The sequence below is a fragment of the Corvus kubaryi genome, unplaced genomic scaffold, assembly GCF_017639235.1.
Source record: "Corvus kubaryi isolate FWS band 111438036 unplaced genomic scaffold, C.kubaryi_AGA036_p1.0 37249, whole genome shotgun sequence".
NCBI lineage: Eukaryota > Metazoa > Chordata > Aves > Passeriformes > Corvidae > Corvus > Corvus kubaryi.
The window spans coordinates 5,167,154-5,181,295 of NW_024581072.1; the positions used below are offsets into that span (position 1 = coordinate 5,167,154).

At 38.6% G+C, this 14,142-nt stretch overlaps 1 protein-coding gene across 3 annotated transcripts in view; it reads left to right on the plus strand.

The window, feature by feature from the left end:
* Window positions 1-14,142, plus strand: part of BDP1 (B double prime 1, subunit of RNA polymerase III transcription initiation factor IIIB) — a 51,956-nt gene that overhangs the window by 15,256 nt on the left and 22,558 nt on the right. For 2 of the 3 annotated variants that reach the window (XM_042023539.1, XM_042023540.1), the window contains exons 13-25: window positions 1,355-1,431; window positions 2,828-2,972; window positions 3,136-3,212; window positions 3,795-3,954; window positions 4,371-4,453; window positions 5,636-5,867; window positions 6,915-7,099; window positions 7,772-7,988; window positions 8,502-8,689; window positions 9,255-9,438; window positions 10,843-10,958; window positions 11,648-11,867; window positions 12,381-12,568. In XM_042023539.1, the coding sequence (XP_041879473.1) occupies window positions 1,355-1,431; window positions 2,828-2,972; window positions 3,136-3,212; window positions 3,795-3,954; window positions 4,371-4,453; window positions 5,636-5,867; window positions 6,915-7,099; window positions 7,772-7,988; window positions 8,502-8,689; window positions 9,255-9,438; window positions 10,843-10,958; window positions 11,648-11,867; window positions 12,381-12,568 (2,072 nt within the window). The remainder of the gene's footprint in view (window positions 1-1,354; window positions 1,432-2,827; window positions 2,973-3,135; window positions 3,213-3,794; window positions 3,955-4,370; window positions 4,454-5,635; window positions 5,868-6,914; window positions 7,100-7,771; window positions 7,989-8,501; window positions 8,690-9,254; window positions 9,439-10,842; window positions 10,959-11,647; window positions 11,868-12,380; window positions 12,569-14,142) is intronic. The other variant, XM_042023541.1, reaches the window with a different exon arrangement.

The following is a 14,142-nucleotide window of genomic DNA, read 5'->3' on the forward strand; positions in this document are numbered from 1 at the left end:
CAGGCTCTTTCCAGGGGTGCCCATTGACAGGACAAGAGACAATGGGCGAACAATGCAAGACAGGAGGTTCCTTCTGAACACCAGGAAATCCTGTTTCATTGTGAGGGTTACCAAGCGCTGGCACAGGCTGCCCGGAGAGACTGCGGAGTCTCCATCCTTGGCAAGATTCAAAAGCTGTTTGGACACAGTATTGGGCAACCAGCTCCATGTGGCTTGATGTATTGTTTTTGCATGGCCTGATTTTGGTAACAAGGGGCTACAGGGGTGGCTTCTTTGAGAAGCTGCTGGAAGCTTCTTCCATGCCTGGCAGAGCCAATCCCTAGTGGCTCCAGAGATGAACGTGTTGCTGGCCAAGGCTGGGCCAATTAGAAATTATGTTAACGCCTCTGTGATAACAGATTTAAGAAGAATTCAAAACAAAAAAGGGTTTTGCAGTAGTAATTACAGCCAGAGAAGAGTGGAGTGAGAACATGTGAGGAGAACAACTCTGAAGACACCAAGGTCAGTGGTTGCTTTGGGCACTGGAGCTGAGATTCCTCTGCAGGCTGTGGTGAGGCAGCTCTGGCCCTGCAGCACATGGGGATCCATGGGGATGCAGAGATCCACCTGCACCCCATGGAGGAGCCCCACATTGGAGCAGGTGGAGAGGAGGCTGTGATCCCATGGGAGACTCATGGAGAGAGGGGCCCTGCTCCCAGGCTGGAACAGCCTGTCCTTGGAGAACTGCAGCCCGTGGAAGAGTGACCCATGCTGCAGCAGTTTGAGGGGGACTGGTGCCCATGAGATGGAGCCACGTTGGAGAAGTTCATGGAGAACTGTCTCTCATAGGAAGGACCCCAGGGTGCAGCAGGAGAACGATTCCTCTCCCTGAGCAGTAGGATGAACTGACCATAGCCCCCATTCCCTGTCTCCTTGCACTGCTGGGGTAGGAGGTAGAGCTGGAAGGAGGGAGGGGTGAGCGGGGAGGTGTTTTTAAAGGGTTATTTTACTTCTCATTATCTTGTTCTGATTTTGTTAGCAATAAATTTACTTCATATCTCTAAGCTGAACCTGTTTTACCCATGATGGTATTTAGTGAGTGATCTCTCTCCTGGTCCTTATCTCAAGCTATGAACCCTGTGTTAAATTTTCTCTCCTCTGTCCAGCTGCAGAGAGGAGTGAGCAGTTTTGATAAGTACCTGGCGTCTGGCCCAGGTTAACCCACTACACTTGATCAAGGGATTGGACTAGGAGCCCTCTAGCAGACGCTTCCACCCTCAGCCATTGTGGGAATCTTGTTTTTGCTTTTCTTTACATTACAGTAAAAGATCATCTGTATTTATTGTTTCTTTTCTACGTTTCTTTTCTTCCTCAGGACGAAGGTACACATCACTCACAAAAAACAGATGAAAAGCAGAGTGCATCAGAGGGTGGTTCACAGTCTGAAATCATGTAAGTAGAATTATTTGACTTTGCAGTGGCACTTGAACTAAACCTGTATCTACTCAATTTGGATATAATTCCAACTGACCATAGCAGGTTGAATCAGTCAGGGGATCATGATAATTTGTTTTCCATATTCAGTGAAGTTTTTGATTACTGAGTAACAGTGCATTAGCTATGATCTAAATGGTAGATAGGAACAGGGATAAAGACTTAGCTAAACTTTGAAAAAAAACAAACTAGTCTTACTACAACCAGCAAGAGCAAGAGAATGAAGAAATCCTGTCACATTGTGGGTAAATGTGAAAATCTACAGCTTGGCTGTGAAATTTGATTTTTGTTTTTTTTAATAGAAGGGGCTCACTGAATTCTCTGACATTTGTAGTTGTCCATCAGAGCTTATTAGCTGTACACTAATAAGTTGTACTTCAGATCTTATGTGTGTAGTGTAATTCTTTCTTTTTTGGAAACTGTTCCTCTTCAAAACTTGGTGCAAGCCTCTAAGATACAAAATACTCCAGAATGTCTCTGTCTTGTCTGTACTCCTTTATGAAGTTGATTTTGGTGACTGTTTCTTATGGTGAGAAATGGTGTTTAAAGAAGTCTGTGCCTAAAGTTTCCATTTTTGCATGATCATTGACTTCTTATTTAATGATAGAGTTTTTTGAGGGTGATTTAGAGATGGGATACTAGTTAACGCTGAGTTGATTTTCATGCTTCCGTCTTTCCTTTTTGGCATGGCAGCTCATTCTTACGATGAAGACTGTCAAAAGCTTTATTTGTCCTGTTCTGGGGAGAATATAAGAAAAGGTAGTAGTTCGCAATCTGAGGATTGTTGATAAGATACAGGGCTGTGTCAGTGTGTGAATCCCAGGACAATCCATTGCAATGGTTAAGGACACAGAGAGTGATGTATGTACCCCATTCTTCAGTAACATGTGGATGTTGTCTGTAGGACAAGGTATTTGAAAGAAGTTTGTTTTTCCATGACTGAGATAGCTTTGAAAGGGGATGGGGGAACAGGAGAGGCAGATGCGAAACATTGTATATAGGGCAGATTTATGTTGTTTCTATATAAAAGGGAATTCACGTGAATCGTGAATCCCTAGGAGAAGAAATATTCCTATTTATTTAACAGCAGGAAATGCTTCCTTCAACTGTTTTTAAGTAGATTCCACTGAAAGCCAGCAAAGTTGCTAAAGCTTTTTTGATGCTGTTTTCATAACACTGTAGCATGTCTTTTAATATCAGAAACATGCAATGGGTTTTTTTCTGTCAATTATCTTGCTGCATGCAGTGTCTTGACCCATGCAGTCTGTGATGCTCTTCAAGTACATCTTGAACCATGTAAGACTTTAAGTCTCTTGTTGGTAATAATGCATACCACATTCTTTTATATCTTAAGGAAAACTGAGAAGTCAGCAGACAGAAGGCGCTTGCAAAGACCTAAACCCAATTTAGTGAGATCATCTGGAAGGAGGGAGACAGCAACACAAGACAAAACAGAAGCGAAAACTTCCCCTCCAACTCTTGCAAATGCAGGTGAAAAGGTCAGAAAGAGGAATGTTACTTAGTATGTTGTTCTTGATGCTGCATCTGTTTTGCTCGATGTTGATACTATGGACCAGCAACAGTCTTCTAAGTAACATTTTGAGAACTGCTACTGAGATGTCTGCACTTGTCAAAAGAGTAATATTCTTGCCTCGATTCCAGTGCTCTGAAGAGGACAGTAGGAGAAACAGAAATGAAGCCACGGAAGTAGAGAACAGGGATTTGGATACTGCATCTGAGTAAGTATTGAGATAATTTTTCCACTTTCCTGGAATTAACTGACTGTAATTGTTAACTTGTTCTGTATAGTTCTCTTAATAAAAGATAGCAATGACTGTGAAGCTTTAATATAAATCTCAAAATTGACTTGAGCATTTTTGTTTTGATGATACCAGATGGTACTTTGGTAGAAAATATGTACATCTTTTGTGGAAAGTTGAGGAAAGCACTGCTTTATGAAGTACCAACAATGCCTGTAATTTGAGAGAGGAAAAGTGATAACTATGGCTTTGCTTTCCTCCCAGCCTCAGTTATCAGGTAATGGCTCTGCTTCTGATGCTTGCAGAAGCAGCTATGGCATGTAGTCTAGGTTCCTCCCCTGTGTGATAAATTAATCTCTTTTTAACACATAGATAAATTGAATTTTCACATGTTGTAAGACTAAACAAATCTTGTTTCTTGTGTGAAGCAACTTGCCTAAGTTTGGCCAAATCTTTCTGAAGACAACACAATTCCAGTAAAAAAATCTGTGCAAGATATTGTATGTTAGATAGGCTTGAATATTATGGAATGAATGTCACTGTTGTGGATCCTTTGTGCAGAGAACCTGAAAAAACTTCCATTGCAAAGCCAATAGTTAGAGGATATCGACAGAGATTTAAACCTAATGTCACAAGAGCATCTGGAAGGAAAGAAGAGCCTGGAAAAGATGCAGGAAATGATAAAATGTCCCATCTACAGCCTAAGGGGGAAACTGAGAAGGTATTTAATAAAGTAATGTAACTGAAGATAATGTGTTAGCTGAAAATCTGCTGGATGCAGCAGTAATGTTATCTTTTTGGGTTTTTTCTTTACTTTTTTGCTCCTGAATATAATCAGGAATTAGCCACTTACTTAACTTGCTTTCAGTGACAGTGTGGTAACCTCAGCTATGCTGAGAGGTTGTTAAACACACAGTAGATACCAATAATCTTTCATGTCCTGCAGCAAATACAACTTTAGGTGTTTGATCTAGCTTTTACTGCACCTGTCTGACTGTGAAATGTACCCTGTAATTGTATATGTGTCATAAGCAATCTATTTTGTCTCCTCTTATGAACAGTTACTTGGTCAGTTAGGTGATGCTGTATTTTATAAACCTAAGGTAGTTCATGTCATAATGTTCTGTTTCTATTCAGAATAATGACCAAGGTAATAGATCTGATGTTACCAGTGAAGATGCTGCAGAAAAAGATGACAAAGTCCTGGAGACAATGTCTCAGTAAGTATGAGATAAGTAAGAAGATAAGTGCTGCTGTCTTGCAATTTACCATTCCTGTCACTTCTGGTGGTATTTTACAGTGTGGTAGTTGGAGAAGTTTTTGCAGAAACTTCTGCAGTGAGACAGAAATTGAGGGCAAAATAGGAATCTTCACTTAGGAAACATAAATTAAACACTTCTGGTTTTAAAGTGGTGCTTTTAAATTATAAGTCAGTCATGGTAAATGCAAAAAACCCTGAAAGTTTAGTCCCTTGAAAACTAAAACAAGCCTTAGCTACTGGCTTTTAACACTAAAATGCATCCTTTTCAGTGCTTAAGTATTTAAACAGGAGTAAGTGTTCTTAAGGTGTAATTAAGTGTTAGGCATCAAATAAAAGGAAGAAAAAAATCCAATATGTGGGCCATTTAATGCACATATTTATTACGTGTTGCATTTTTCTTCAACGTACCACTACAGAAGTGGCAGCTGTAGTGTAAAAGGAATAACATGTTTTACAGAAGAGATTGTAAAAAATAAATACTAAAAAAAGCCAACTGTCCCCCAAATACCTCCCCAAAAAATCCCCCAACCAACCTCAACCAAGAACAGAAATAAAAAAATCAAAGCCTCAAACTTTTGTTTTTAAAGGGAGATAGTTAAGAGGATGGATGGAGATAAACTGGGTTTGACAATCTGCCAGAAAAATATTTTCAGTTATTTCTTTCATTAATCTGCTCTGTAACTTGATTCTCAGTGTAAAAAGGCATAGAAGAATCTGACAGTTCTAGTAGTGCACTACTGATATTTTTACCTTAGTAAGATAACAAAGTTATTTATGTATTTTCTGAATACACTGAAGAAAAAGTCTGAACATTTGCAAATTTTTTAAAACTCTTTATTAATTAGGTCTGTCTGCCTCTATACTAGATAGGAATATAGAGAGGTCCATTATGGGCCAAAAGAAAGTCTCTCTAGTGCGGTACCCTGTCACCAATGGAAAGAGAAAAATAACAGGGCAAACATATGTTTAAACTCTCAGTCCCTAGTAGATACATTTCTAATTTTATTCTTTCAAGACGCTAGTAATACCATTTAGGTAAGTGTTACTAACTGTTTAAAAAAATGGGGAAAAAAAATCACTTCTCCAAATCTTCTCCCACTTTCAGGTGTGGTATCTACTTCATGTATATATGTTTTTCCAGGTCTAACGAAACAGCTGGTTTAAAAGAAGATGGCAAACAGAGCATGTTGAATCCAACACCTCTAAAGAGAGGTAGAATACAGAGACCAAAACCAAATCTAGGAAGAACTGTTGCAAGGCAAAAAGAACTGATAGATGAAAAAGATCCTGAAGAGGAGACAGCTGAAGGTGGAGAAGCAGAAAAAGGTGTGATACGTCATCAAGATGAAAACAATGATCCCTCCCTCAAAAGTGTAAGTTTCTTGAGCAGTTGCTTATGCACACTGTTTTGCTGGGTCCTTAGTAGAAGCCTTGGTAACAAAGCCTAGGTACATACCACATAATTTGTAAAGATAGGCTTTGCATGCTTTATTTATTATTTCAGAATAATCTTCATTGTCATAAAATTTCCTCATTTTTGCACTTGGGTTCTGTTTTCCATGGTGTCAGGTTTAACCCCAGTCAGCAACCAAGTACCAACTCTCTTGCTCACTGCCCCACTAGCAGCACTGGGGACAGAATTGGAAGGGTAAAAGCCAGAAAATGGGCTGAGATAAACCCCTGAGTGCTGGATGTAAGATTTAATAGGGAAAGCAGAAGCTGTACTCATGTGCAGAGCATCAGCAGAAATTCTTTTACTACTTCCCATGAACAGGCAGGTGTTCAGCCATCCCCAGGAAAGCTGGGCTTCATCACACATAATGGTTACTTAGGAAGACAAAAGCCATTTCCCCCCACTTTATATACTAAGCCGTGTGTTGTATGGAATATCCTTTTGGTCAGTTGAGGTCTCCTGTCCTGACTGTGTCTCTTCCCATCCTTCTGTGCCCCCCCAGTTTCTTCTCCAGTTTGTCAGTATGAAAAACAGAAAAGGCCTTGGCTCTGTGTAAGCCCTGCTCAGCAATAACTAAAACATCTCTATATTATCAATCCTGTGTGCAGCACAAACCCAAAACACAGCCCCATACATGACACTGTGAAGAAAGCTAACTCTACCCTAGTCAAAATGAGCATACATGAAAACTGAATATATCTCACTTTGTCATATTATGATACCAGATCTGAAAAGAGAAATGCAAAGAAAAAATGTCTTGGAAGATGAACCACTTAAAAAATAAAGTATAAAGAGAAATAACTTACTTTATAGTAGACACTGATATTAGTTGGATGCAAAAGAAGCAAGAGAAATTTTAGTGTTTCTGTAGGAAACATAAAAAATTTCTCATGTTCCTTCTGCTCTTCTGAAAGAGAGATTGAGCAAGTATTTCATCTTAACAGAGTGGAACTTTTATTTGTTTTAGGATTTAACAGTTCATGAAGACACTCAGCCATCCAGTGTGACATTAGAAGATGTTTCTACAGATTCTAAGATGAACTCAATAAATACAAGACAGTGTTTCCAAGAAAAGTCCTCAGAAGCAGAAAGCTATGGAAGTGAAAAGGGATTGTCAGATGTCTTGAAAGAGGTTTCAGATTCCAATGCAGGGTAAGGTTATTCTACTTAAATGGAGAGAAGGAATGGTTCAAAGCCATCAGTATCTCTAGGTATTTTACCATTTTACATTCAACTCCAGCATTACAAACAAGTTTTATATATATAAAGAGATGTTTAATCAAGACAATACTAGACTTTAACTAACAAAACCCCCAAGGGCTTGAAAGCATTAAATTTACATGCTGTTGGATGTTAATTTGATCTTTGGACTATGGGCCTAATTTTCAAATAAATGCGTTTTTCTAATGCTTGGTCCCTATGATTGTCTTCTCCATGTTGGTCTCCACAGTGCATCCCAGTGTGCTTATATAAATCCTTGAGTACAGGGTCTGGTTTTCAATTCAAGTGTCTCTTAAAAAAAGTAGTCAACCACAGGTGTTCTGTAAGTCTACTGGGTAGCTTTAAACGTGATGAGACAAAGGCATTTGTAAAATGTATATATCATGTTAAAATGTCTCAACTTGCCTTGCAGGCCTCAACTGGAAGCTGCAGTTAACTTACCTTTGCTTACCTACTTATAAGATACACAGGCTTTTGGTGATGATCACTGTGTTTTTATTGGATCTTTTTTCCTGTCACTAACATTGTTATTGCTCTGAGAGCTGCATACAAGTATGCCATATTGTCCCATGCCTTTGACTGTGCTTTTGTTTGTTTTTGTAGGGAATCTCATCCTCAGAAGGAAGAGGAGAAAACTGTTGTATCATCAGCTCGGCTACTGAGGAGTCGATTCCAGAGACCAAAGCCAAATGTAAGAACAACAACTACTAGAAAGGAAGTGCTGGATGTAAATAATAAAGGTGCATCACAGAAAGATACCAACAAGGAAGAAAGTTTGACACAGTGTGATAGTGAATGTAGCATCCCTCCTGACGCAGATGTAAGGCTTTTTTTTTTTTAAACTTTAGTTATATTTGAGCTTTTGGTTTTGTGAAATGAAATACTGATGATTAAAAAAAAATATGAAGTTAATAACTTCTTGAAATAATTTTTTCAAAAGCTGAAATTTTCTGTATTAAAACTTGTGTACTTTTCACTTGGTCGTATGTGAGGAGAAAAAGATGACTGTATCTCTTGCTATGTGTCCAGATGTCTTTCTGACCCAAAGTGGCATTATAGTTGACAGTGAAGAAAGAAGAAGTATTAATAGAAGATGGCACAGAAGAAATACTGATTTCGAGCTATTTTGTCTTAACTAAAAAAGTGTGTATTTGTCCTTGAAAGACTAGGAAATCATTAGTGAGCAGTTACTTAGGAGTTTTGTAGGAGAGCGCAAAAAACTCAATCTTGAGTTTTTCAGAGAGTGGTAAGTACCAAACTTCATAGACATAATAAAGTCTCATTTTGGTTTATTATTACAACTTGTTCTGGTTCTTGTGTTTACATTTTTCAGAAAGCAGGAAAATGTGAAGTCTTAAACCCACTAGAATCCTTGGGAAAGGAGAAGTCGTTTTGCTCTCAGGAGGTTTCTGAGAGGCCAAGTTCTAAGTCCCCAAAAACATTTTCAAGATCGGAGGATGGTGAAATGCAGTTCAGTCTACCTGAAATTAACCAAGATGACATCTCAACTACTAATGCAGTGTAAGGGCTTAGCTACTTTTTATTCTTGACTGTAACAATGAAAGTGTTTTACAAGGAAGTCCTCGTGCTAGTGGATTGCCATCTGGTAAATATACTCTAGTGAAAATACTGCACAAAATTTCCATTCTCATAGTTCCAACACTAGTGAGACTAAAATTTCGGTAGCTTCTATGCTAAGAATGAAATTAATGAGCATTCTCTTTACAACTGTTTCATCATCTGAAAGACTGGATTCATTTCATGTAAGCAGGGAAATACTAGTTTGCTTATCAGAGAAACAATGTGAAAATTGCTTCAGTTTTATAGCAGTAGGTAGTCAATAAGCTAACTTTAGTGAATTAGTTAATTCTATTGTGAAATATTCAAAAGACTGTTAGTTTGAAATTTTTGCTGGAACAAATTGTTGTTTGTAACTTAAACTCAGCAGAGCTTTTTGTTTACAAGATTTCGCTTAAAAACTCAAGTGTTTTTTGCATGTAATACTAATGGACCTGTGTTTGTTTTTGTACTATGCATTTGTATTAAGTTTTGGATTATTTTTTCTGTCTTAACTTTGCCTTGATAGCAAAAACAGCACTCAAGAAGAATGTCAACAAGCACCTCTTCCACCTATCCAGCTGGCACAGAAAAAGAGGTACAAACCAAACTTGGTAAGAGCTATTGGAAAGAAGGAGTTACAAATATCAGAAAATGAGAGGAAGAAAAAGCCTGAAGCAGAGCAAAAAGATGAGTTTGACAATGCTGTCATGGTAAGCTTTAATAAGAGTAAGGCTTTGCCTTCAAAGTTAGTTCAAAGTGCGTGCTCAGTTTTATGAAGTTAAATGAAAACATGGAAGTTGCGTTGCCTGAGGCTGAGACAATATATTAGATGAAAAAAAATTCCCAAACCTTGGTAAGCTGAGGTATTATAGGTATGAAATCAGTGAGGTCTACAACTTAAAGTATTAATTATTTTTTTTACAAAGGATCTGATTTTGATTGGATTGCATGATAGGAAAAAATTATGCACATTTAAAATAAACTCAAGAATAAAAATGCATAAAAATTAGCTTTTTTTGCTCATTTCACCTTTCCTGACTGGATTAATCAAGTCTGTGTTGACCAATATAGTATAATGTCTCAAGTGAAGGCAGAGGACAGCTATTTTTATGAAAAAAAGGGTTTTTTAATTTGATAAGCTTTAACTGGCTTCATCACTACAGTACCTCGTACTTCTCTACTTCATACAAGTAACTGATACTGTGTATCCCCACAGATACTTTACTAGGGACTGTAAAAGTTGTGAAAATCCTCAAAAGCCGTTTACAGTGTGATGCATTCTCTGTAACCTTTTTGTGGGTTGTACATGAATCATATCATGGATGTAGGGATGTCTGCATTGACTTGCCTTAGATTTGGAGTACAGGTAAACTTTGCAGGAGTGACTCATGTTGGAATGGTTATAGCTGGTTTTATTCTTTAGCCTGTGTAAAGTACTTGTGTCGTGCATTCATCTCTCATCTCCCTTCAGTGTCACAATCAGCTCACTCCTAGCTGAGATAGTACCTTGTGGTTCAGTCTTGGCTGCTCTAGACCTGTGGCCTGTGAACCATGCACAGGCATCTGCTCTGTACTGGGCGAATCTGTAGAAGATTTTCATCATCCAGTCTGATGCTCCTCTTTACTAATAAAGCTGTCACAGGCCTGAAGTGGTGAAGGATATGTTTGAGTGGCTTCTGTGTGGAACCAATGTGGCAAATACAGACAGACGTAAAGCTTATTAGGCCTTCTGGATCTTGAGGTTATGTTATTGTGGCTTGGGTGTGTCTGTGCTGCCCTCTGCGGTGTCCAGTTTTCAAAGGTTTTCCGTTTGCTGAAGTATGTTGTTTCCACAGTGCTTGATGTATTAGGGAGTTGATTGAATGTTAAATAGACAAGTGTTTCCCATAGTGTTTGGGTGCATGCAGTATTGAAGAGCTTAACTCTAGGTATCCCAGGACTATGAAGACTTCTGTTCCTTTTTGCATATAAATTGACCTATGATAACATGATTCCTACTTTTATTCCAATTGGGAAAATAGCATAGTTTCTATTTTTGTATGTAAAATACATGTCTGTTTTAGAAGCTTACATACTTCTATTTTTCTTCATGCTTCTTTTGCTGTAAATTTAAGGGTGAAAATGAAGCTGTATTGTGTCAAGCAGATGTGTTGAGCAAAGAGGAACAGGAACAGCAAGAGGTGCCTCAGGTGCCCTCTATTTCTGAAAATTTATTGTCTGAACAAAGCAGGTGAGGTTTGAGTTTAGCAAAATTACATTTGAAAAGCTTTTGTCTGTGCATAATGAGACACTTTTGCAAATGTCAGTTCCTCTGCTCCTTGTCTTTTGTCTTTCTACAGTATTTCATTTCCAGTGCCTCCAAACAGCTTCTTCCAGTGTTTTCAGAGCACATTTTTTTTAGCTGCACTCCTTGCCATTGTTTATCTGGTACATACTTGATCTGTATGAGCTCATAGCTCTTCTTGACCAAGGTTTTTTATTACTGGGTCTGTATTTGCTTAGGTAGCAATCACACACGTAACATATGTAACATATAAATTTTGCGAAATGTAAGAGACTTGACTTTCATTGATCCCCCTATGTGCTCTTCTATTTTACTGCTGCTCTTCTTAAAATAAGATCTTAAGTGTGTGTTAGACTGCCAATACTTTGATGTTGGTATGGTTAGCAACCCAACTTGTTTTTTATGTTAAAAATGTCTTGACAAAGACATTTGTTATTCCTGCTCCGAAGTTAACCATAAATGAGAAATGTATTTTAAAATAAAATTCTATTGATCTTAAACAAAGCAATCTATTAGTCTCATGTACGAGTGTTGATTCAAAACTTAAATGCAGAAGTGCTTATTTTCCCTCCCAGCCGAAGTCAAATGTGGTTTTATCTGTTTTTGTTTTTGTTTGTTTGCTTTAAATTCACCAGTGCTGAAAAATATACCTCCCAAGAAGGTAAGCTGAGTGCTCTGAAATCAGGACAATTGGGAAAGATCGAGTCTTCAAGAACTAGACCAAACCTAGAAAGAACAGACAGCGAAAAAGAATCTCCAGTAGTACAAAAACTTGCTGCCCCAGATGAGGAAGAAATGGATCAAGGACAGAATCTGCCTTTGGCAGAAGAATCTGAAAACCCTCTCTCCTCAAAAGTGAGAATTCTGTTCACGTATTTCTGACTATACTTTCTGATGCTTGGTTCACACTAGCTGTTTTTAAGACATCTAAGTAAGTTGCTGTAAATGCATTCATTGATTTCAGCCTAGTAAGAATTCTTGTTCAGTATTTGCATGCTATTATAGGGTTTTCCAAAATTCTGTTAGTGACACATTGATAGGACATCTAAAGACTTCACTTGAACTTTGACATTCCAGCCATAATCATAATATATGAGTAGCTACCTGCATGCTGTATTTCTATTGCTGGGTTTCTTCTGAGCTCCTTGGAGGCTTCTCCTGAAGGACTATATTGGTTGTAGTATCTTTTTTAGTTAGCTAAATGCTTTCCTAGAGGAACAAGGAACAGTGATGGTGCCATAAACTACTTGGAAGTTTTTAAATGAAGTTTTGCCTCAGATTAACAGCTTGATCATAATCTCCAATACTTTTTTTACACGTGATATATTTTATGCTAATTCTGTTGTTGGTTTTTTTCTCAAATCAAAGGATGACATGGAGGTATTGTTGCTTGTGGGAAATACAGCCAGGAATGACAATCTAGACATAAATTTAAGAAGCATGACATCAGAAACGCTTTGTTCTTCTAAAAAATCACCAAATTGCCATAGCAATGGAGAGCAAGAAGAATGTCTATCTACAGATGCTATAGGAAGCATTCAGGATACCACAGAAAGGTAGAGTTACCTGTTGACAAAGTAAACTCTTATATTAGTTTCAGCTGGAGTAGAGTTTATTTTCTTCTGAGTAGCTGGTACGGTGCTGTATTTTGGATTCAGTATGAGAATAGCATTGATAACACACTGACATTTTAGTTGTTGCTGAGCAGTGCTTACCCTGAGTTGAAGACTTTTCAGTGTCTCATGGTCTGCCAGTGAGCAGGCGCACAAGCAGCTGGGAGGGAGCACAGCCAGGACAGCTGACCTGAACTGGCCGAAGGGATATTCCATACAATGGAACATCGCGCTCAGTAATGGAGGGAATTGGCCAGGGGCTGCTAAACACTGCTTGGGGATGGGCGGGGCATCAGTTAGCAAGCAGTGAGCAATTGTGCATTACTTATTTCCCTTGCATTTCATTCCCCTCTGTCTGTGTGTCTGCCTCTCCTTTTCATTATTTTATATTTTACTTTGTTTTGATTATTACACTGTTCTTATCTAAACCCACACAGTTTACCTTTTCTTTCCAATTCTCCTCCTGCCTGTGGTTTGGGGACTGACTGACTGCATGGCACTTACTTACCAGCTGGGGTTAAGACACAACAGTACTTTAAAAACTTTGTGCATTTGTCCAGTTGTTTTCATACAGCACTTGCTTTTGGAAGCACAGGCTCTGAGCTGTACTAGTTGTTCTCTACTGTGTGCTGTGAAAGTCACTAGGTGGCATTCTTAAGTAATGTAAGTTTTTAAAAGGATTACAGGATTTTTTCAAGGCTGTTTTCCTATTTAGAAGGTACTTCATGGGTGAGAGTATAATAAAGTAATCAGGATTTGGCTGTCTGAATTTCTCAGTAATAAATTCTTGGGGTATGGTGCACCATGAATGTGGACCAAAGACTGAGCAGTGCCATTTGCATTCCCTTATAAACGAGAAGTGGCAAGTAGACAGCAAGCTCTTTTTATGTTTCTGTAAGATATATTCTGAGTCTCTTAAATTTTTCTTTCCAGTAGGAGAACTTACTGTGATGATGCTTTTTATGTGTGTGCCGTATGAGGCAGATAGCGCCATTTACATGTGACAGCTCTGGGTTATAAGCTACCTTTTGCTTAGTCTTAATTAATATAGAGCAGTCTCAATTTACTTTTGCTGTTCTCTGAAGTTATCTTCTGCTTTGCATCTGTCTCTGAAACTCTGCTTAAAATCTCTTCCATAAATTACATTGAAATCATGTCAGTGTAATGTTAGCCTTTGTGCTAACAAGACAAGGGCCTTACTTCACAGTCTTCTTGTCTTCCACGATGGAGGACTTTCACAGACTCGCGGAATGGTTGAAGGTAGAAGGGTCTGTTAAAAGTCTTCTGGTCCAACCCCCCAGTCAAGCACCTGGAGCTGGTTGCCCAATACTGTGTCCAGACAGCTTTTGAATCTTGCCAAGGATGGAGACTCCGCAGTCTCTCCGGGCAGCCTGTGCCAGCGCTTGGTAACCCTCACAATGAAACAGGATTTCCTGGTGTTCAGAAGGAACCTCCTGTCTTGCATTGTTTGCCCATTGTCTCTTGTCCTGTCAATGGGCACCCCTGGAAAGAGCCTG